The 23,024-nt window shown below is 39.6% G+C and overlaps 1 protein-coding gene across 1 annotated transcript in view; it reads left to right on the top strand.

Moving 5' to 3' along the window:
- xpo5 (exportin 5) overlaps positions 1–23,024 on the top strand; it is a 105,219-nt gene that overhangs the window by 35,411 nt on the left and 46,784 nt on the right. The window contains exons 4-15 of the mRNA XM_078557235.1: positions 2,467–2,604; positions 3,862–4,044; positions 4,925–4,951; positions 6,431–6,616; positions 8,712–8,788; positions 11,488–11,587; positions 12,577–12,660; positions 13,884–14,009; positions 14,846–14,936; positions 15,259–15,387; positions 19,469–19,584; positions 21,353–21,508. Coding sequence (XP_078413361.1) covers positions 2,467–2,604; positions 3,862–4,044; positions 4,925–4,951; positions 6,431–6,616; positions 8,712–8,788; positions 11,488–11,587; positions 12,577–12,660; positions 13,884–14,009; positions 14,846–14,936; positions 15,259–15,387; positions 19,469–19,584; positions 21,353–21,508 — 1,413 coding nt within the window. The remainder of the gene's footprint in view (positions 1–2,466; positions 2,605–3,861; positions 4,045–4,924; positions 4,952–6,430; positions 6,617–8,711; positions 8,789–11,487; positions 11,588–12,576; positions 12,661–13,883; positions 14,010–14,845; positions 14,937–15,258; positions 15,388–19,468; positions 19,585–21,352; positions 21,509–23,024) is intronic.

Consider the following 23,024-nt stretch of genomic DNA (forward strand, 5'->3'; position numbering starts at 1 on the left):
GGCTGTACAAGAGATACAAAAGTGGTGTCCCTTTATGGTCCTATCTTATCTATGACTGGTTCTGCACAACAAGTTGCACTGCAGAAACTCACCAAGGCCCCTTCAGCACCTTTCAAACCCATGACCACTACCATCTAGAAGGACAAAGGCAGCAGATAGATGGGAACACCACCACCTGGAAGCTCCCCTCCAAGCCACTCACCATCCTGACTTTGAAATATATTGCCGTTCCTTCACTGTCACTGGTCAAAATGCTGGAGCTCCCTCCTTAACAGCACTGTGGGTGTATCTACCCCACAAGGACTGCAGTGTTTCCAGAAGGCAGCTCACCACCACCTCGAGGGCAATTAGGGATGGGCAAAAAATTCTGGCCTAGCCAGTGAGGCCCACATCCTGTAAATGAATAAAAAATACTGTACTTAGGTTCTGTAGGATCTGCCTTATCAGAAAAAAATAAATATTAACACATTATACCTTCTAAGTTACAATATGTTAGATTGTTAAATTACATTAGGAAATGAAACAGCTTTTTTATATTTTTAAACTTATCGTATTTTGAAAGAAAACTAACTTTCCACTTACAATGGCGAGTCAGGGAGCTGGAGGTTCAGAGAGAGGGTGGATTGGGGAGGGGGTTGAGGCTGCAAATCTGACGTCAGGAAGCAAGGAGAGGCTGCAACTCAGAGGTGGGGAAGCCGCTCCGAAATGTCGTCAATTAGGTCACGCAGGAAACAATGTTAAAACGCATCTTGTGATATTTAACATGATTACAGGCCCCATTATACCAGCGTTAGGGAGAAACAATGTCAAACGGGGCAACGTTAAACGAGGACTTATTGTACAACCCCTTTATCTAATCTGGCAGTTACAACCTCAAAAAAAAAATACCCAACACATTTGCCAAAACACCATTTCATTACCATATCCTTAATAATAGATTGCAGCCAGTACTTTTCCTACTGTTGATGTCAAACTAACTGGTCTATAGTAATATAATAAAAGCAAAAAACTGCGGATGCTGGAAATCCAAAATAAAAATACCTGGAAAAACTCAGCAGGTCTGACAGCATTTGCAGAGAGGAACACAGTTAACATTTCGAGTCCGTATGACTCTTCAACAGAACTAAGGAAAAATAGAAGAGAGGTCTATAACTGGTCTATAGTTCCTTGTTTTCTCACTTCCCATTCTTTCTTGAATAGCATGGTAATGATTGCTACCTTCTAATCCCTGGGAACTGTTTTAGAATCTATAACTCTGGTGGAATGTATCTTATTATTTCTAGTTACCTCTTTTAAATCTAGGATGCAGGCCATCAAATCCAGAAGTCCCATTAATTTCAGTAATACTATTCCTTAACTAAGAATAACACCCTTTATTGGAGGTGGCAGTGTTCTGCTTTTCTTTACCCGCCATTGTAACAAAACAAAACTTGCATTTATATAGCACCTTTAAGGTAGTAATATGTTCTAAGGCACTTCACAGGGCTATTACACAAAATTTGTTACGATTACTTACCTGCAGTATGCTGCTAGGGGTACCAGCAACTCTCGGATGAAGGTATTAATGAAAGTGGTTTCTAATGTTGTTCCTTGACCTGTCATGTTCTTTATTTATGCCAGATTCAGACTTCAAACAACTTGGGTGTTTATCTTTGCTAAACAGAAAGATTGACTCAATAGATTTATCTCCAATACAGAGTTATGTAAAGTGATGTTCAGCCTAGGGTGACTATTCACTTTATCTCGATTCCTGCAGCTTCCGTATTCCTTTTTCCACAAGATTCTGTAACAGCAGCAAATGGGAGTTAATTCATTGCTGTATAAAGGAATGATGGCCTCTTTGTTTCTTGGGGACCTATAAGTGGCATTCCATGTAGATTTTAGGCTCCTGATACATGAAAGATATAAGGCTCCGAGGTGATTCTCTGATTCTACAGAGTCTCTATGCCCAGAGCCAGGGCAATGACTGTTCCAAAAAAGCTTCACTGCTGAGGGCCGGTCAGCTTAATGGAGAACATTCTTGTTACATTTCAAGTTGACTTTTGTTGGTGCTGGGCTGGTTTCTGTTGGTAAGTACCTATGATTTCCATAAATGCCAATCAGTGGGTTCTGCAACTGGCAGTGTGTATCAGCAGGTGACATGAATGATTAGTTTCCCTTCAGTTTAAAAAAAAATAAAATTTTTGGAGTCAGTTTGACAGAGTGGATTTGAAGATTATTTATCCGGTATTCAAATGACTGAGATATTATAATCAGTATATGTACTTTAGAAGGGAGAAGCTGCAATATTTGTTTTCATGAGCATGTGACTTTTTGATATTGTGCAAAAATTAAGTTTTCCCTTGATAAGTCTGTTTTCCTGCTTAACATATGACTGCAGTTCTAGTTAAACACATAGATGCGTTTTCTAAAGTCTGTATAGATTTGAAAGGAATTGTTGGTCAAACATTTCTTCTGTATCCTCAGGGTACTCATAACATTATGGTGGAAGAGGCTTACATTAAAGATGCACTTTCCCGCATTGTGGTAGAAATGATTAAGCGCGAGTGGCCACAGCAGTGGCCAGATATGCTAAATGAAATGGATAAACTAACTGCCATGGGGGTAAGTCCAAATCTACCATTAATAGATACTCCAAAGTGAATGTGTTCTTTTGCAACAGTTTGTGTAAGTTCTATGCTGTTAATGTTTCCATGCAAATCCAACTTTCCCTTCTCTTCTGTTTCTCACTTTATCTATACACAGTTTTTTTTTATTCATTGGATGTGGGTGTCATTGGCTGGGCCAGCATTTATTGCCCATCCCTAATTGCCCTTGAGAACTGAATGGCTTGCTAGGCCATTTCAGAAGGCATTTAAGAGTCAACCACATTATTGTGGGTCTGAAGTCACATGTAGGCCAGGTAAGGATGGCAGATTTCTTTCCATAAAGGACATTAGTGAACCAGATGGGTTTTTACGACAATCGACAATGGTTTCAATTCCAGATTTTTCATTGAATTCAAATTTCACCATCTGACTGGTGGGATTCGAACCCAGGTCCCCAGAGAATTACTCTGGGTATCTGGAGTACTAGTCCAGTGATAATACCACTACGCCACCATCTCCCCTACAGTTACATAGAATGTATAGAACAGAAGCAGGCCAATCAGTCCATGCTGGTGTTTATGCTCCACTTGTGTCTATCCTTCACCCTTCTTCGCCTAACTCGTTGAGTATAATCCTCTGTTCCCTTATCCCTCCTATGCTTATCTGAACTCCCCTTCAATGTAACCAAAGTGTTCACGTCAACCACTTCCTGTGGCAGTGACACATTCTCACCAGTTTTTGAGTAAAGTTGTTCCTTCTGCATTCCCTGTTTGGTTTCTTGGTGACTAATTAATATCACTGTTCTCTAATTTTTCTCTATCTCACAAGTGGAAACACTGCATCTACTCTATAAAAATGTTTCAGAATTGTAAAGACATCTATTAGGCCACCCCAAACTTTTTCTTCTCATTAGAAAAGAAACCTGTTCATCCTTTGCTGAGTTTTTTTATTTTTGCTAAACATTTCATTCTGCAGCAAAATAATTGGCGGTGTATAAGATGTAATTAGTGGTGGTGTACATGCTATATCCCATGAAGTAGCTGGAAAATTACAACTTAAGAAACAAGTTAGGTTGTAACCCCTTCATATGTTGTTACTATCATTAAATAAGTGAAGAAAATAAATTGGATTTAAATATTTCTGATATTCCTTGGTATGCAAGTTTGCAAATCATCAACACATTTGGTATCTGTTTTTTGTAATTATCTCCATGAAATAGCCTGTCAGCGATTGTATACTATCTGTAGGTGATTTAACTTTTTCATTATTTTAGGAGACACAAACTGAGCTGGTGATGTTAATCCTTCTGCGCCTGGTGGAAGATGTGGTGACTTTCCAGACCATACCTGCACAGCGTCGTAAGGACATCCAGCATGCACTGACTCAAAACATGATGCAGCTCTTCAGTTTTCTCTTGGACATCTTGCAGGAGCACACTCAGAGCTACAAACAACTGGTAATTACTGTATATCTGATTATAACTGCTAATTCTGGAAGAATTCCATCAACAAGTGAATTTCATAAGTTGCCTCCAAATAACTGACAAATGAGAAATGTGCCAGGTTTATTTTCTAGTCTTTCCCGAGATAACTAATGTGAACTAGCAGTTCATCTCAGCCTGTTAAGGTAGGGAAGGAGCACCAGACAGGCAAGCCTGCTGCTCTTGATCCCTAAGAATTCAACTGCAAAGTACATGCCTTCAGATAAGTACAGGATTGGGCTACCTGTGGTATGACTGAACAGCTTTTTGACTACTACTGTGCAAGTACTTCCATGGAGTAACCACTTGAGCAAGATACTGTGGAGTGCTTCTGGCACGTGTGGACTTCTGTTGATAAGAGTCAGTGCCTTTGGGGAATGAGAACTGAAGTAAATATAGATTATTCATACTTTAAGAATGTCTCAGACCTGATGCATGATGCATTGAATGTATAACGTAATAGCTATTCATCTGTAACTCTTCGGGTGATTTATCATTTGTAGTGATCCTGTTGCACCATTAATTCTGTTTGTTTGTTATTGCATGAGATTGTGGGATATCCAGCATTTTGAAGATTAACTGCTTCTATCCACTTGTCCATGAAAACTGCAAATCCATGGTCTTAGTCATTTGCTCCTGGTTTAGTAGCCATTGCTTAATTTTTGACTTGTGGGGGAGTCGAGGGTTACGGTGGCAGGCAGGAAAGTGGAGTTAAGGCTATAATCAGATCAGCCCATGATTTTATTGAATGGCAGAGAAGGCTTGGGGGTCAAATAGCCTCCTACTGTTCCTATTTCTTATGTTGGCCTTTTGCAAAATATCCATTTTCTAACTTCTTTCTTTTAATTTCCTGCAGAAAGCAGATAGCACTCAAGAAAATAAGGTGGGTTTGCATTTACATTATTTCTTCTATTAGTGCTGTTTTTTTAAGAGCTTCTTGAAGGTCCTGCATATTTTACCAAATAGTTGAATGCAATTTTGCAATTAATTTTCTAGCTGAAATGTTGTGCAGAGGACAGTTGGTGGGGTTGGGGGTAGAATATTAGCATGGATAGAAGATTGGCTAATTAATAGAAGACAGAGTTGGGATAAGGGGGGCATTTTCAGGATGGCAACCTGTGGAGTGCCACAGGGATCAGTGCTGGGACCTCAGTTATTTACAATATATATTAATGACTTGGATGAGGGAAGTGAATGTACTAACGCCAAGTGGTGAGGATGACGCAGAGTCTACAGAGGGATATAGACAGGTTAAACGAGTGGGCAAAAACTTGGCAGATGGAATATAATGTGGGAAAATGTGAGGTTATGCACTTTGGCAGGAAAAATAGAGGAGCTGAATATTATTTAAATGGAGAAAGACTGCAGAAACTTCAGCACAGAGGGATTTGGGGGTCCTCGTGCATGAATCCCAAAAAGCTAATATATAAGTTCAGCAGGTAATAAGGAAGGCAAATGGAATGTTGGCCTTTATTTGAAAGGAAATGGAGTATAAAAATAGGGGGAAGTTTTGCTAAAACTATACAAGGCACTAAGTAGACCACACCTAGAATACCGTGAACAAATTTGGTCCTTTTATCTAAGGAAAGGTATACTGGCACTGGAGGCAGTCCAGAGAAGGTTCACTAGGTTGATCCTGGGGTATGGAGGGATTTTCTTATGCAGAGAGGTTGAGTTGGTTGAGCCTGTACTCACTGGAGTTTAGAAGAATGAGAGGCGACCTAATTGAAACATATAAAATTCTTAGGGGGCTTGACAGGTTAGATGCTGAGAGGTTTTTTCCCCTTGAGGGAGAGTCTAGGACCAGAGGGCATAATCTCAGAGTGAGGAGAGTTACTCAGAATAATCTCGCCCATTTAAGACAGAGATGAGGAGGAATTTCATCTGAGGGAAGAGAATCTGTGGAATTCTTTACCTCAGAGGACTGTAGAGTCTGGGTCGTTAAGAATATTCAAAGCTGATAAATAGATTTTTAATCAGTAAGGGAATCCATGGTTATGGGGAAAAGACAGGAAAGTGGAATTGAGGTTTATCAGATTAGCCATAATCTCATTGAATGGCGGAGCAGACTCGATGGACCAAATGGCTTACTTCTGCTCCTACGTCTTTGGGGTTGCTATTATGTCAATTTTATGCTGTTTTCCCCTCTGTTGCTTAAAGGAGCATTGCTAGAAATCTGGTTACTGCTCCTTTAATTTAGCAGTGCCAAATGTAATATTGGGTGTAAATAATCCTTTAACAATACATTGTATGCAGTTTTTAAATGTCTCTATAGATTTAAAAAATGCTGAATAAACAATGTGTTTTAATATATGAGCACTTGGTTGCTGATTTTTCTAAACCATAAAATTATTTCTCTTAGGCCAAGGCACACTGTCGTGTTGCAGTAGCAACTCTCAATACGCTGGCTGGATATGTGGACTGGGTTGCGTTGCACCACATTACAGCTGATAGCTGCAAGCTACTTGAGGTGCTGTGCATGTTACTAACTGAACCAGAATTGCAGCTTGAGGCAGCAGAGTGTCTGCTCATTGCCATCAGCAGAAAGGTAATACCTTCTAGCAAAAGATAAATGGTTAATTTTTCAAAATTAAACAGTTTTAGGCTGGGAACTTGGAGACCTAGTTTAAACCACAAATAGAATCCACTTCTAATGATTTCAAGCTTTTTTTGGTAATGTTTGAAGTAATTAAAATGAGATTATTAATAGTCGTTTGGTAGTACAGAACTTGAGTATCGCTGAAAGAAGACATTTTGTCGAAGCTTTTTATCTTGTACTCATCATGACAATTGCAAGAATACCAATGTTGGGGGAGGCACAGTGTGGCACATTTGCGTGTACTGGAAGCTACATATATTAATACACAGAGCCCTGTTCTTTGGAGACAGAACATGTACAAACATTGTGCCTGTTTCAGCTAAACAAAATAAGAGCTAGCCATTCACCAGTTCATTCCTCAGGGCAACGTCTTGACCAATTGGAATCAAGCAATTTCAAATTTCAATGAAATTTCAAACAATGTCAGTCACCATTAATTGGTGCATTCTCCATGACAGCGCCTCTGCCAGTCAGTGTCCACTTGCCAACCAATCAACACCATCTTCTCATACAATAAAAAGTTGTTGCTTCCTCTGACATTGATTATCCTGATGTGTGCAAGATGAAAAGCTTTGACATAATGTCTATTTTCAGCAATACTTAAAATAGTTATATTAAAATTGCACAGAATGTTTTCATAGTTGTATTGGAATCTAGTAAAATGATTTAACATGGATAGACTAATCAAATTTAATTTGCAGTCAAGATTTATAATGGCACACATTGGGTGAGCAGGAGTTGAGGGTTACATCATTTTAAATATGTAGATCAATCTTGTAGTGTCAGTACTCTCATGGCTCTTTTGTACTGTAGTTTGCAAGCTGAATATACCTTTTAATTTAGCCTGTGGATACTCTGCAACTGTCCAGGTGCTGCTGACAGTCTAACAGATAACTTACATTTCATTAAAAGTGTAGGTGCTTTACCCGTAGTTCTGCTCAGTTATGATAACTTTGGCAGCCATAGCCAGGATTTTTCAGAAGGCGGATTTTCTCTTCCTGCCATCTGAGGAGTCGGTGGTGAGCACATTGCTGCCAATACTTGGCTGCCCTGCAGCTGTTTAATGCTCCAACAAACATTAATTGGCTGGAGGTGGGACTTCACACCCCACCCCGCCCCTCAACTTGGGAGGAAGAGCTGCTGGCCAATCTGATTGGCCAGTAATTTTCTAGTCCCAGCAGTACCAGAAGCGACAGTGGACAGCACTAGAACTACAAGCAGACCCAAAAGTCCCAAGTCCCAGGAGTCCAGGACCAGGTAAGTGTGGGGCCTCAGGAAGGGGAGGTGAGGCCTGGGGTTGGAGGGGGTAGTTGTGGGGCAAAGGGGGTTTAGGGGTATTGGTGGTGAGGCCAAGTGGGGGAGGAAGCACCCACAGGGGCTAGACCTTTTGGAGGGGGGTGGTGTCCAAAGTTGAAAGCAGGCTGCTGATGAAGGTGCCTCCCTTTTCCCACCTGGGGCCTGAGCAGTGTCACTTTTTGGGCTTCCCCCATGCCATTGAACTCTTCCCATCACCCTGGAAATTGAAGTTGGGTTGGAAATGGCCATTAAGTGGTCATTATTTGGCCAGTTAAGGCCTCAATTGGGGGAAGGGCTTAGGCCTCACCCATCCCACAATAAATTGCAGAGAGGTTGGGATGGGCGAGAGCTGAGTGGGAAGGCCATCCGAAAATTTTACGGTCACCTTTCCCACTGCTCCACTTCTCCCAGCCTACTGACTTGCCAGTGGGTAATTTAAAATTCTGTGTCATGAGTGTGACCCTAATATTTAACTATATCTGATCAAAAGTAGATTGTTTTAATTTATTTCGGGTTAAATTTTCTTTGAAGCTTCTTAAATTGCCCTTTGTAACAGGATTTTCTATAGAAGTCTGATTGAAATTCCTAATGCAAGTTATATAGTTGATTTTATAATGAATTTTCTTATCAGTTTTCTTCCCTTTTTTATTCATATTCTATTTACTTTGTATAGAAGATAGAGGCCTGGACTTATCTCAAAATTCTAATAAATCCAGGCTGAATTGCCTCTATTTTCTTCACTTATTAGGGTAAGCTGGAGGATCGTAAGCCTCTCCTGGTCCTCTTTAGCGATGCTGCCATGCACTGCATTTTGTCAGCTGCACAGTAAGTGTTTATTTTCCATCTGGTCAGAGATAGGATGTTAATTTCTTAAATTCAATTACTCAACTTGACAAACTTCATTTGCTTTTGAGCAAATTGTATATTGACTAAATTATCATCATTAGCCTTTTGTATTTAAGAGGTCTTGAATGGATAGAAAAATCAAAATCATATATTGGAAATTGATATATTAGATTCTGTACTTGAAAATAAACAGTAATATTTTGAGCATGGAAACTTCCTTTTCAAAACAGGTGGGGCAGAATAAATCTGCTTAATTGCAAGCCAATCAGTCATAATGTCTGTGGTTGTGGTGGGAAAGTTACTACTAGAGACCATTGTTAAAGTTGAAATGAATTCTCATTTTGAAAGCATGGTTCCTCGAGGGATAGCCAGCACTCATTTGCTAATGGCAAATTGTGTCTGATTAACCTGATTAAATTCATTGAAGTAGCAGAGGTACAGTGATGATAGTGAAGTGGGTGCTGTATATATGGAATTCCAAAAGGTATTTTATGTAGTGTCTCATAACAGACTTATTTGGAAATTGGATGAAAATGGTATTAAAGGGAAGTACTAACTTGGGCAAGTAAGTAACAACGGATAGGAGACAGTGGGCAAAGCTGAACGAATGCTTTTCTCACTGGAGAGAGATATGCGGTGGGGTCTCCCCCAGGGTTGATGTTAGGTCCATTGTTTTTCTTGTATGTAAATGACCTCTAAAGAGCACAATTTTGAAGGTCATTGATGATACTTAAGAAAGAAATAAGACACGAACGACAGTGCATAAGAAATGAGAGCAAGATTAAGTCATAATACCCCTCGATGCATAATTGACCACAAGGAAAATAGTCAAGCTATAGACTCCAGGAGGAAATAGACTAGCAATGAAAACAGAAACAAATGCCAGGATTTTCCCCTCGGTGATTTGGGGGCGGGGCCCGCTCGCTGAGGGGAAAATGATGTGGGATGACTTCGGGAGGAATCCCCGACGTCTTCCCAGTCCATTTAATTTTTAGGAAGGCGGGCGGAAGGCAGCTGTCCGCCCACCGACCTGTCAATGGCCAATTGAGGCCATTGACAGGCTAATTAAGATAATTAAAGACCTGCCCGTCCAACCTTAAGGCTGGCGGGCAGGCCAGGAGCCCCAGCGGGCTTCTGATAATTCATGAAACTTCATCCACTGGTGGGATGAAGTTTCATGTCCGTATTGTAAAAAATTAATAAAGTGTATGTGTTCTTTATTAACATGTCCCATCTTGTGTGACATTGTCACATGAGGGGGACATGTTAATAATTTTTTAATCTTTCTATTTTTAATGTTTTTGACACAATCAGTATTAGAACCATAGAACCATAGAAAAGTTACAGCACAGAAGGAGGCCATTCGGCTCATCTTGTCCATGCCAGCCCGAGGACACCCAGGTGCCCTTTCTAATCCCACCTTCCTGCACCCGGCCCATAGCCCTGCAGCTTACAGCACTTTAGTTGCAGATCCAGGTACTTTTTAAAAGAGTTTAAAGTTTCTGCCTCTACCACCAACTTGGGCAGCGAATTCCAGACACCCACTACCCTCTGCGTAAAAAAAGTTCTTCCTCATGTCCCTCCTACATCTTCTGCCACTTATCTTGAATCTATGTCCCCTGGTTCTAGAATTCTCCATCAAGGGAAACAATTTTATCCTGTCCACTCTATCTATTCCCCATATAATTTTGTACACCTCAATCAAGTCACCTCTCAGCCTTCTTTGTTCCAAGGAAAATAACCCCAACCTATCCAATCTCTCCTCGTAGCTACTCTTTTCTAACCCTGGCAACATTCTTGTAAACCTCCTCTGCCTCAGGGAGAAGTGCGCTCTTTCGCACGCATGCTTTGACAGATGGGGAATCCCCAACCCCCCCGTACAGGAAGCGCATAGCGCTTCTCATCGGGGATGTCGCTGGGCGGGCCTTAATTGGCCCGCCCACTTAAAATGCCGGCGGGCCCCGTTTCAGTGGCAGGGGGTCGGCTGCCCGCCCACTGCCAAGCCGATGGGGCCTGCCCGCCATCCAAAGGCAAGATTCTGCCCAAAGAAATCATGCTAAACCTTTACAAATCACTGTTTCAGCCTCAGCTGAAGTGTTGTGCTCCATTCTGGGCGCCATGCTTCAGGCAGATTGTTTAGGTACCAGAGAGGATATAGAGGAAGTTTAACAATGGTACTAAGGATGAAGGATTTGAGTTATGTAGAGAGAGATTGGAGAAGTTGGGATTGTTCTCGCTAGAGCAGAGAAAGTTAAAGGGAGACAGCAGAGGGAGTTTTTGATAGAGCAAGTTGGGAGAAACTGTTTTCTCTAGCAGGTGGGTTGCTAACCAGTGGTCATAGATTTAAAATGATAGGCAAAAGAACTAGAGGGAAAATGATAAATTTTTATATGCAGTGGGCTACTAAATTCTGGAACTACCAAAAAAGGCATTGGAATCGGATTCCAGAGGGGAAAAAAGGCAATTGGATATGCACTTGAGGACAACTAATTTCCAATATTATGGGGAAAAGCTGTGGTGAGGAACTAAATTGCACAGCTGTTTAAAATATCCAGAAGGTGCAGCATAGGCCCAATGGGCTCGTCTCCTGCTCTGTAAGATTATATTCTATGGAATGCTGTTGAAACGGCTTTGTTACCTATCAGGAAAGATTGAAAATTCCATATTTCTTATTACAGGACAGCTCATGGAGCAGGGCTTGTGGAACAGCACTACATGTTTCTAAAGAGGCTTTGTCAAGTACTTACAGCCCTAGGTGGACAGCTAACTGCACTGTGGGTATGTTGAGCATATAAGCATCCTTTCTGTCTGTTTTAATGGTAGCATCTTTCTAAGTCATTGCCTTGATTTACAATAGAATGTATTTGTGTAGTCACAGTAGGATATGTGTTTTTACAAAGATAAAAACTGGTGAAGCATAGCATTAAGTTAACATTTGTGGAGAGAACACAAGGGTTTTCAATTTAACCCTCATCAGACTATTTTCTCCAGAGATGCTAATTGACCTGTTCTATGTTTCTACCATTTTGTGTCCGATTATATTTGCTGTATTTTCTTTTTCTCTTATATTTGATTTTAGGGTGGTCATAAGCCTAATGGATATGTAAAGCTCTGCATAACTGTGAGGTTTCCATTCAACCTTACACCTAGTGGATTTACATGTTAAACTGCTAGATTTTCTGAACTCATGGTTGTAGAGTAATTTTACATTAGAATAAAATTGGTGCTGATTCTGTGGTCCTGCCAATATATTTTTTGTATCTAATTGAAACTGTGTCTCTCTCTCAACATAACATCTTTTAAAAGATATATAACTTAGATTTGATACTTCCGTTGAATTCAGGATTGCAAATAATTTTTTTGTAAATATTTAATTGATCAGACTAACTTTTAGGTCGTATTTGTGGTAGGTGAAAAGGTGGAAACAAAGTTTTAAAAAAAATTTTGTTTCAAAGTCTGCTGAAAAAGCCTATAAAATGGGCAAAAAAAAACAAGCATTCTTAATTTTGTAATAATCATCTACAAGTTGTGGGTCATGAAATAATTAAACTGCCTTTTGTGCTTGTGTTTCTTACCGTATTCAGTTAGTGTCAGAAAACCAAGCAAATTTTATTTGAATATCCTTATAATTAATATCCTTAATAAGTAGATCATGTTGTCATATCTACCCCTCTATGACAATGAAAGATGAATTTAACTTGTACATGATTTACCTTTATGTTTTTAGAATGCATGTATGCCAAAATTGAACTGAGATTTTTTTTCAGGGTAGTGATAAAGATGTTGGCCAACCTCCTAATTTCAACAAATATTTACAAGCATTCTTGGCTTTCACCAATCACCCTAGTCAGGTAATTTGTTTATTTTTTAAGTTGATTGTGTGTGATGCAACTTCCTAACAGTAATGAGTGTTTGAATGTGCACCATGCATGAGTGCAATTTGTATGCTGTTGCCTTGAATTCATGTGTAGTAGTAATATATAAAAAAAATAAATAGCCTGGATTCAGTAACTCAATGCAAATTATAAAAAAAGAATTTGCAAATGATACAAAAAGGGGAATAAAATCAGATGGTACAGCTCAGAAATGAGAGTATGTTGGATAATGCATGTAAGTGAACAGTGCAGTTGAGCTAACTATGATGTATAACGCACAAGGAAGAAAAATAGGTGACATCCGTATTTTATGAATGGTGTTGAAATAGCTGCAAGCGAAGTTGGGACATAGGAATCTAAAACTTGATGTTAAACATGCCCAATTATTACAACACCACATCAATTAGGAGTTAATATTTGGTTAACTGTTTAGCCAAACCTATAGAAGTCCGAAGAGATAATATCAAACTGTACAGTGCTCTGGTCCAATTGCTTTTTGTCATAAACACTTGGAAGCATTGTAGAGAAGAACCATGAAGCTGATCCTTATTGTTGGGTGTTTTAAGTTTGAGGAAAGAGGGAAGTACTTTATCTTGGAATGAACATGTGTGAGTAGTCATCTTGCAGCAATATCTAAGATTAAGAGGTAGAGAGTCCAAAATATTACTAAAATGTAAACAAAGTCTGTTATTAGGAGGCATGGGCTCAAACTAGTAAATGACTGATACCAGGAACCCTTCATACCAATGATCCATGTGTGGAATAAACTTCAAATGTCGAAACAATTAGGTGCTACAATGTTAAATTTCTGTATGAATTAGGAGCCACTGAATAGCCTTCCTGATCTGTGATTATCCTGTAATGTCCTAAATTGATTGTCTGCTCTTTAGTCCAGTTGCCATAAAATCCAAGTCAGACCTGCTGAGTTTTTCCAGGTATTTTTGTTTTTGTTTTGGATTTCCAGCATCCACAGTTTTTTGCTTTTATCTAAGTCTTTCCATGTTTTGAGGTAGGAAGGAGACATGAGTACAGAGCAGGTGCAGATTGGTGAGCTATCATTGAATGTTCTAGCAAACAAAAAAAAGCCAATATGAATGCTTCTGGCCAAGAGTTAGGCAGGATGGCAGTGGATGGGGTGGGATTGGAAGAAAGGGTGGCTTCAGAATTAACCACTTATTTCAAATTTTTCTTTTGTCCAGTATTTAAGATCTTCAACCCAGATAGCTTGGTGCTCATTTTTAAGACATGAGCATGTCTCTAAGGACTCGGTATTGCTGGAGGTCATTCCACAATTGTTGCATGCAACAATGGCTAATCTTCTGAAGGTATGTGGACTTGGGCATTTCTTCTGCAGACTTTCTCCCTTGAGTAGTGGTGATTTCATTCAGGCAGTTTATATCTCATTTATCAATTTGAAGGCAGCACTGACTTGGGTGGCAAAGCAATAATCAACAAGGTGCTGCTATTGCATTAGGAAGGTTTGAGAGTTGCCAAAGTAGGAACTTCTACAAGTTCCTGGAAGTAAGACTATCACTGATAGTAAGCCAAACACTCCCTTCAGAGGCAGCTGTGTTTTCTGGTCATTGGTTACAGAGTGGATCAGCAGTAATTTTGATTTAGTGAAATGTCCTTGGTCACTTGGAAAGTTTAACTTGATGGCACGAAAAATAAGTTATCTTTCGGTTATGGAAGCCATCTTGCAGTATGGAGACATTTGCTAAAGTAATGCAAAGGCAAGCTGAATCATTTCCTTCTGAGTCCCTAAGGAGAGTCATATTGGACTCGAAACATCAACTGTTTCTCTCCACAGATACTGCCAGATCTAGAGTTTTTCCAGAATTTTCTGTTTTTATTCCTTCAGGTGTAAGCCTTTTTTAACTGGGAACGTGCAAATCCCATCCTAAACTGAGAAGCATCGAGGCCAATTGTAGTGTTCTACTTCTGCTTGCCACCTCAGTATGATTGTATGGCCCACTATAATACTAAGTTATATATTTGTGCGTTGAACTTCTATGGTTAACGCAATAATTTCCTTTTTAAGGGCTTGTCTGAATTCACCTGCTTTTTCATAACGTTAATTGGATCTAAATTTAGTGTAGTTGGAAATTCATGACAAGAAATTGCACATAGAATTTTTTTAACTGACCTTTCTTCTGACTAGGTTGGATTTCCTTCCAAGAGTGACAGTCCAAGTTGTGAATATTCTCGTGTGGACTTTGACAATGATGAAGACTTCAATGCATTTTTCAATTGTAAGTTCTGTGCTGTTATATTAATACATCAAAGCATATCAAATTCCATTTTTTAACAGAAGAACTGTGATTCTAATCCTTTTAAACAGTCAGCCATTAATTATAAGATTCCAATAGTTCAAGTATGTTTGTTTCTATCTTTGTGCTTGCTGAAGTGGTGGTCTGCTCTAGATAAGCGTAACGTTTTGATTCCAATTTACCCAATTGATGATAGTGAATTTGCAATTGGATTTATAAGATCAGTATACTACTTTTAATAGCATATTGAAGCACTTTGAATGAAAAGTTTTGTTTATGCAGGTTAACTTTTTATATTTTGCAGCATTCAGAGCTCAGCAAGGAGAGACCATTAGACTCTCTTGTCGTCTGTCACCGATGACTGGATTCGGCATGGCTTCTGAGGCACTGCAGTATCAGCTTACGGCAGTCATTGATGTTGGCCCAACTATGTGTAAGCTGTTAAGCATTCTGTTTCTATTTAAGTTATTCAGATGTTTACACCTATTATATACTGAGGCAAATACTGAGCAAATTCAAATTCATTATTCAAATGATGGTGCAACATATGCTATTGGTTATTGTGTCTGACTCAAAATTACTTGCCTGATTATAAATGAGTTGGAAAAAATTACACGTATGCAAATTGTAGACTCTTCTGTTTTTAAACAGGACTATGTATTTCTGCTGTGATTTTTGAAATTGTTCTGATCAATTTGTTTAAGCTACTTTATGAAGCTCACACACTTCCCGTGTTAGTTTTGTCCTGAAAGTATAACAATTCTTATAATATTATTGTGATTTATTGTAAAAGTAGGTTAAAAGTGGGGTTTAGATAGTTTGTGCGTGTGTGGGATTTCACTGAATTGGAGACAGCTGGCCTGGAGGCTTTGAATCATCAAAAAGAAACTAGGTTTGAAATGTTAACTATGTAAACATGGCCAAAGTCTTAGAATGTAATGTGAGGAGAATTTGCATTTTTGGATAAATCAGGGCAGTTTGAATTTCAGAGATGGTAAGATGTTTATACCTAGCCAGAGAAGCTAGGCCAAGCAGTGTGCCAATCAGCGTGTTTATTTTTCCCAAAGGTTACTAACAATATTAGCACCATGAAAAGATTTATATTATGAGAAAGGTAACATTCCAAAGAGACATGGGACAATGGAATTTGCATTAAAAGGGAGAAACATGTATAAGTGAGGCTGTGTGTCAGGGAAGGCATTGTAAGATCTCCCAGAAGTGTGAGAAGCCTCCAGTATTTGTACATTAAGTCTCAGGTCTACAGAAACCGGAACTGGGAAAAGCCACTTTGAATTTTACTGTCCAGAGCATTGTGTTGACTTGCCTGGACCTGTTTAAAATCTATTTTTTAACTGTTGCCTTAATGGAGGTGTAACAGGAAGATTAGTTAGGGGCTTTAGGAGTTATTATAGTAGTAATTTGTAGACCTATGTATGTGCTTGAAATCTTTTCTTTTGTTAATAAATGTTTAATTTAGTTTTTTTTAATCTCTGAAGTCTTGGTGGACTTATTACTTCTGAATTCAGGGCATGCATCTCGAAATAAATACAAATTGCAAAACCATTGTGATGGCATGATCAAGCTTCCCTTGTGAATTTGATCTGCCTTGTCATAACAGTCTCTTGTGCTAAACAAAATAAAACTGTTATGCTTTATTTAGCCCCACCCCCCACCCCACAAAGGAAATGATTGCGTTAACCATAGAAGTTCAACACACAAATATACAACTTAGTATTATAGTGGGTCATACAATCATACTGAGGTGGCAAGCAGAAGTAGAACACTACAATTGGCCTTGATGCTTCTCAGTTTAGAATGGGGATTGCATGTTCCCAGTTAAAAAAGGCTCACACCTGAAGGAATAAAAACAGACCAAGGACATTTTACTAAATCAAAATAACAGAAAAACATTAGTCTTTAAAATTATGCTTTTGCAGGTGAAAAATTATGGGAAATGGAAATTCCCACTCTTCGTTATACTGAGTAGCTCCAATGCAATTATAGTCCAGATTGTGTGAACAATAAAACTTTACTCTGCCTTCATGTGACTTAAATGCAGTTTGGACAGAAGAACAGAAACAACTTGCATTGCTGTATTGCCTTTCAGGACATCCCAAAGCGCTTTATAACCCATGGCGCACTTCTGAAGTTAAAACAGAAAATGTTAGAAATGCTCAGGTAGCATCTGTTGGCGGGTGGGGGGGGAGAGAGAGAGAGAGAGCTGGGAAAAGTTAGAAATGCGTTAGGTTTCAAGCAAGTGAAAAGGGGAGGGTTGGAAAAAGGGCAAAATGAAAGGTCTGTGATACAGTGGAACACAGGAGAGATTAAGCGACAACAGGGTTGGTGGTGCAAGGTCATAGGGGGTGATTTTGGGACATAAGAAAACAAAAGATATGTCCAGAGGAGGTGTAAATGGCTGAAGAATGAATGGCTGATCCCAAAAGCAAAGAGAGAGAAAAACAAAACTCTGAAATCAAAACCTGCAACAAAAAAAAAAGAAAGAAAATGGGACAGATGCTTTGGTCTGAAACTGTTGAACTCAATATTGAGTCTGGAAAGCTGTAAAGTGTCTAATCAAAAGATGAGGTGCTTTTCAGATTTCCACTATTTGGCTTTTGAAGTACTTTTGGCGTTGGCGTGTAGTCACTGTTGCAATGTAGGGAATTGTGGCAGCTAGTTGTGCACTGCAATGTCAAATAAATAGAGAGATAATCTGCGCTGTTGGCTGAGAGATAAATATTTGCCAACGTGCTGGAGAGAACTCTGCTGCCTTTCTTCAAATAATGCCACTGAATATTTTATGTCCACCTGAGATGGCCTTGATTTTGTTTTAAGTGGCTCAGCTGGCGATATGAAAATAAGTCATGTGGCAGGACCGTTAGATCTGTTTCTAAAACATACAGTATTCTAGGCTTCATTAATAGGGGCATAGAGTACAAGAGGCCATGATGAACTTATATAAGGCACTGGTTAGACCTCAGCTGGAGTATTGTGTACAGTTTTGGGCTCCACACTATAGGAAGGATGTCAACACATTGGAAAGGGTGTAGAAGAGGTTCATGAGAATGGTTCCAGGGATGAGACACTTCAGTTATGCTGAAAGATTGGAGAAGTTGGGACTGTTTTCCTTGGAGAGGGGAAGGCTAAGAGGAGACTTGATAGATGTTGCCAAAATCATGAGAGACTTGGACAGAGTAGATAGGGAGAAACTGTTCCCGCTCATAAACGGATCGAGAACCAGAGGGAACAGTTTTAAAGTGCTTTGCAAAAGAAGCAAATGCGAGGTGAGAAAAAAACTTTTCCACACAGTGGGTGGTTTGGGTTTTGAATGTACTGCCTGGAAGTGTGAAGGCAGGTTCAATTGAGGCATTGAAGAGGGCATTGGATGATTATTTAAATAGAAACAATGTGCAGGGTTACAGGGAAAATGCAGGAGATTAGCACCAATTTAAAATGCTCAGAGAGCTGGTGCAAACATGATGGGCCAAATGGCTTCTTTCTACACTGTAACAATTCTGTAGTAAATCTTCCCTTCAGCTGAAACGTAACCCTATAGGTTCAGTTATATAACTATTGAATACTTCACTGCACAACACCTACATCGAGTTAGGCTTGGTGGCTCCTTTTGGGAACACTGACATTTCAAATGTAACCCTACACCACCTACCCTCTTGCTGCACAGCTGCTGAATGTTTCAGGGTTTTTTTTTCTCTCCCTCTTTGCTGTTTACCAGCCTATCTATGCTGGAATATTGCTGACATAATGCCTGGTTTGCAACATTTCTGCCATGAGGATGCCGTCAGTAACTGGGATTGTGACCTTCAGCTGGTCCAGTTATCGGCTCAACTACTGTACTGGATGAAGAATGCTGAGCTGGACTGTCATTCCAGGCCTTACAGATAAGGCTGGTTTGGCAACTCCTTCCTACTCCCCTTCCTCTTGTCTCCTTTCTTAGGATTCTCAGTCAGTCTGAGGCCCCACCAGTACCATTACCATTACATGTCTGTTTTTGGAGCTGCCTTGGCCCCAGAATGCTCATGCCAGTTGCCCTCGAGGCCTCACATTGAACTCTCCAATGACTTGAGTTCTCAACTGTGGTGCTCGAGAGGAAAATCAAACTATGGGCCAACAGTGTGTGCCTGGTGAAAGAATCAAGTTGCTTGCTTGTACTTTTTTGTGTTTTAACAATATAGCGCAGTGGTAACTATGAAACAGCCAATTAACATACAATTTTGCCTTTTATGAGAGGTTAATAGTTTTTTTTTACAGTGAATAAGTTTAATTCATTATTTTGTTGCACAAGTTTCTGGGAGTTGTACTGGCTTATTGCAAGTCACATTTCCTGTGAGTTCAATTCATTTTTTTTCTTTTAAACCAGCGCTGTCGGTCAACACCTAATTGGTAACATAGTGGTAGTGGTTCTATGCATCATTGCAGATGTTTCTATCTTACAGATAAATTAATAGACAAGTCCTTTTGTCAGTGTGTTAGATGTTGTTCTTTTCTTTCTACAGCTAAGACTGGCAAAGGTTTGTGTTCCATCTTTTCACCATCTTTTGTGCAGTGGGATGCATTAACCTTCTTTATGGAAAGTGTGATGAGCCAGCTATTCAGAACAATGGAACCTGAGGTGCGTGTGAATAATGAAAGGAAACTAATGTTTAGTATGGCTATAATCTAACTGCCAGCCAGTACCCACATAAGCAGCCTTCCTTTTCAAATGGCACGAGCCATTGAAGTTTCGGATATAACAAGAAATGGGAGCAGGCCATACAGCCCCTTCACCATTTAATAAAATCATAGCTGAACTTCTGCATCAACTCAATTTTCTGGCCCTATTCCCATGCCCCTTGATTCCCTTTGTGCCCAAAAATCTATTGATGTCATGGGTAAATATGCTTATTTGACTGAGCAGCCATAATCTTCAGGGCTAGAGAATTCCAAAGGTTCGCTACGCTCTGAGTGCAGAAATTTCATCGCAGTTTTAAATGGCTCACCCCTAGTTCTAGACTCTCCAGCCAGGGAAAACTCAGCATTTATCCTGTTGAGTCCTCTAAAAATTTTATAGGTTTAATGAGATCGCTTATCATTTGCTAATTTAGAATATAAACAGTTTCTACTCTATTTCTTCTCATTAGACAGCCCTTCATCCTAGGAGTCAATCTAGTGAATCTTTGTTGCACCCACTGTAATACAAGTTTCATTTCTTGGGTATGGAGACCAAAGCTGTTCATAATTCCAGGTGTGGTTTCTCCAAAGCCACACATTTGTGTTTCTAAAAGATCATTTTGTGGGTGGTATATAAGTACATACTTTTGCTAATCTCCTTTTTTTTTTAGTATTCAGCCTTGTATGACAGGATCTTACATTTTCAATTCACCATTTAGAATGCTAGTCCATATCCTCCTGGCTCTCAGGTGTTATCTAAATTTCCACTTTTCCATTTAGTCCATGCATGTTAAATAGAAGACTATAAGTTAAGCGGTCACCTTTGAAACCTATTGAGTTCACCTTAAGCTGTACAAAAGCAAGATGACCGACTTTCTGTTTTCTTTTCCCTTGCTTTTGGGAGGGTTTTTTTTATTATTCATTCATGAGATGTTGGTGTTGCTGGCTGGGCCAGCATTTATTGACCTTGAGAACTGAGTGGCTTGCTAGGCCATTTCAGAGGTCATTTAAGAGTCAACCACATTGCTGTGGGTCTGAAGTCACATGTAGGCCAGACCAGGTAAGGACAGCAGATTTCCTTCCCTAAAGGTCAGTGGTGAACCAGATTGGGGGAAACAAAATACCAACCTCGATTTGGTGCATCATTGCAGAACTGTGTACACGGTTGGAAACAGCTTTACTCAAATGTTAAACCATTAACAAAGATGGGGCTGTATTTTTGTTTGACTTTCAATTTTCTGTCCTTTTTTTCTCCTACATCTATCAGAGATGTGAGCATAATCCCTTTTTATCTCCCCTTGGCTGTTGGTCTTGTGTGAACTGCTAGGTGTTGGGGGAGTTGTGGGAAGGGACTAGGGCAATAGATTTGGGGATGGAGTAAATTTTCTAGTTTTGTACATGACTTTAATTAGACACATCTCTTCAAAGCTAGATACTTAATGCTGAGGGAAGTGATGCACATTTGCTGTTTTTGCTTGTGTGTGTGGGGAGGGGAATTGGGGAATACAATTTGCTTCATATTTTTTAAAATCACAAGTTTGGGGAAATGTTTGTAGCAGCATAATAAAACAGATGAATGACATCTTGTTCCTTAACGAAACACAATTATAATTTCAGTGTAACATCTAGAATTTAGAATTTTATCTCCATACACAACACTTAATATTGTTTGACCTTAATGAAAATGAAAAATGGCATCTAGATGCCTAACTCTTTGTTTTGTTTTTCAGCAACTTCCAGTGGCAGATGGGATTGAGCTGCTCAAAGCTGTCTTAAGCTATCAAACCCATGATCCGCTCATTCTGTCATGCATCCTAACAGCTGTGTCCACGCTTTCTCCCTTCCTTCTCCACGATGCCACTGTCTTGCCTCAAGTCCTCGAAAAGGTATATCATTCTTGCATATCAATCTATAGAACTTTAGAAAGAACTGATTACTTCAAAAAAAGCTGGCACAGTTACCAAAAAGCTGACAACTGAAATGCAGTCTAACTAAAGATTGATCAAGTCACAAGTACACAAAAAAATAGGAGCAGGAGTAGGCCACATGGTCTGTCTAACCTGCTTCGCCATTTAATATGATCATTACTGATCTTTGGTTTCAACTTCATTTTCCCACCATTCCCCATACCCCTTAATTCCTTGATAGACCAAAAACCTGTCTGTCCCAGCCTTAAATGTGTTCAACAATTGAGCATCCACAACCTCCTGGTGTAGAGAATTCCAGAGATTCACAACCCTTTGCGTAAAGTAATCTCTCTCTTAGTCCTAAATGATCATCCCCTTGTCATGAGACTATGCCCCTCATGTTTTAGACTCCTCGACTGGCAGAAACAATTCTGCTGAAGGGTCATGAGGACTCGAAATGTCAACTCTTTTCTTCTCTGCCGATGCTGCCAGACCTGCTGAGTTTTTCCAGGTAATTCTGTTTTTGTTCTGTCAGTATCTACCCTATCAAGCCCCTTCAGAATTTTGTAGGTTTCAATGAGATCGCCTCTTGTTTTCCTGAACTCCAGAGAATATAAGCCCAATTTACTCAGCCTCTCAACACAGGATAACCCCCTCCTCCCAGGGATCAATTTAGTGAACCTCTACTGTACCGTCTCCAATGCAAGTATATCCTTTCTTAGATTCTTAGGGTTCCAGATGTGGCCTCACCAAAACCCTCTACAACTGTAGCAATACTTGTTTATTCCTGTACCCCAATCCTCTTGCAATAAAGGCCAACATGCCACTTGCCCTCCTAATTGCTTGCTGCACCTGCACGTTAACTTCTGCGTTCCTTGTACAAGCATATCCAAGTCTCCTTGAACATCCACACTTGCAAGTTTCTTACCTTTCAAAAAATATTCTGTTGTTCTATTCTTGTGACCAAAGTAAATAACTTCACACTTCCCTACGTTATACTCCATCTGCCACCTGGTTGCCCACTCACTTAACTTGTCTATATCATTTTGCATCCTCTCCCCAAAGCTTACTTTCCCACCTAGCTTGGTATCATTGGCAAACTTAGATACGTTACTCTCTGTCTCTTCATCTGAGTCGTTAATATAGATTATAAATAGCTGAGGGCCAGCACTCCTTTCACTGCATGCCAACTTGAAAAAAGCCCTGTTTACACCGTCATTCTGCTTTCTATCCATGCTAAAACATTAGCCCAACTCCATGAGCCTTTATCTTGCCTATTAACCTTTTGTGTGGCACCTTATCAAATGCCTGTTGGAAATCCAGGTATACTACATCTACTGGTTCCCCTTTATCTGCCTTACTAGTTAATTCCTCAAAAAAAACCTCTAATTTTGTCAAACAGGATTTCCCTTTAGTAAAACCATGTTAACTTGTTCCAGTCATACTATACCTTTCCAAGTGCATTGTTAAGACTTCCTTAATTATAGATTCCAAC

The sequence above is a fragment of the Cetorhinus maximus genome, chromosome 14 (assembly GCF_964194155.1).
Source record: "Cetorhinus maximus chromosome 14, sCetMax3.hap1.1, whole genome shotgun sequence".
NCBI classification, from domain to species: Eukaryota; Metazoa; Chordata; class Chondrichthyes; order Lamniformes; family Cetorhinidae; genus Cetorhinus; species Cetorhinus maximus.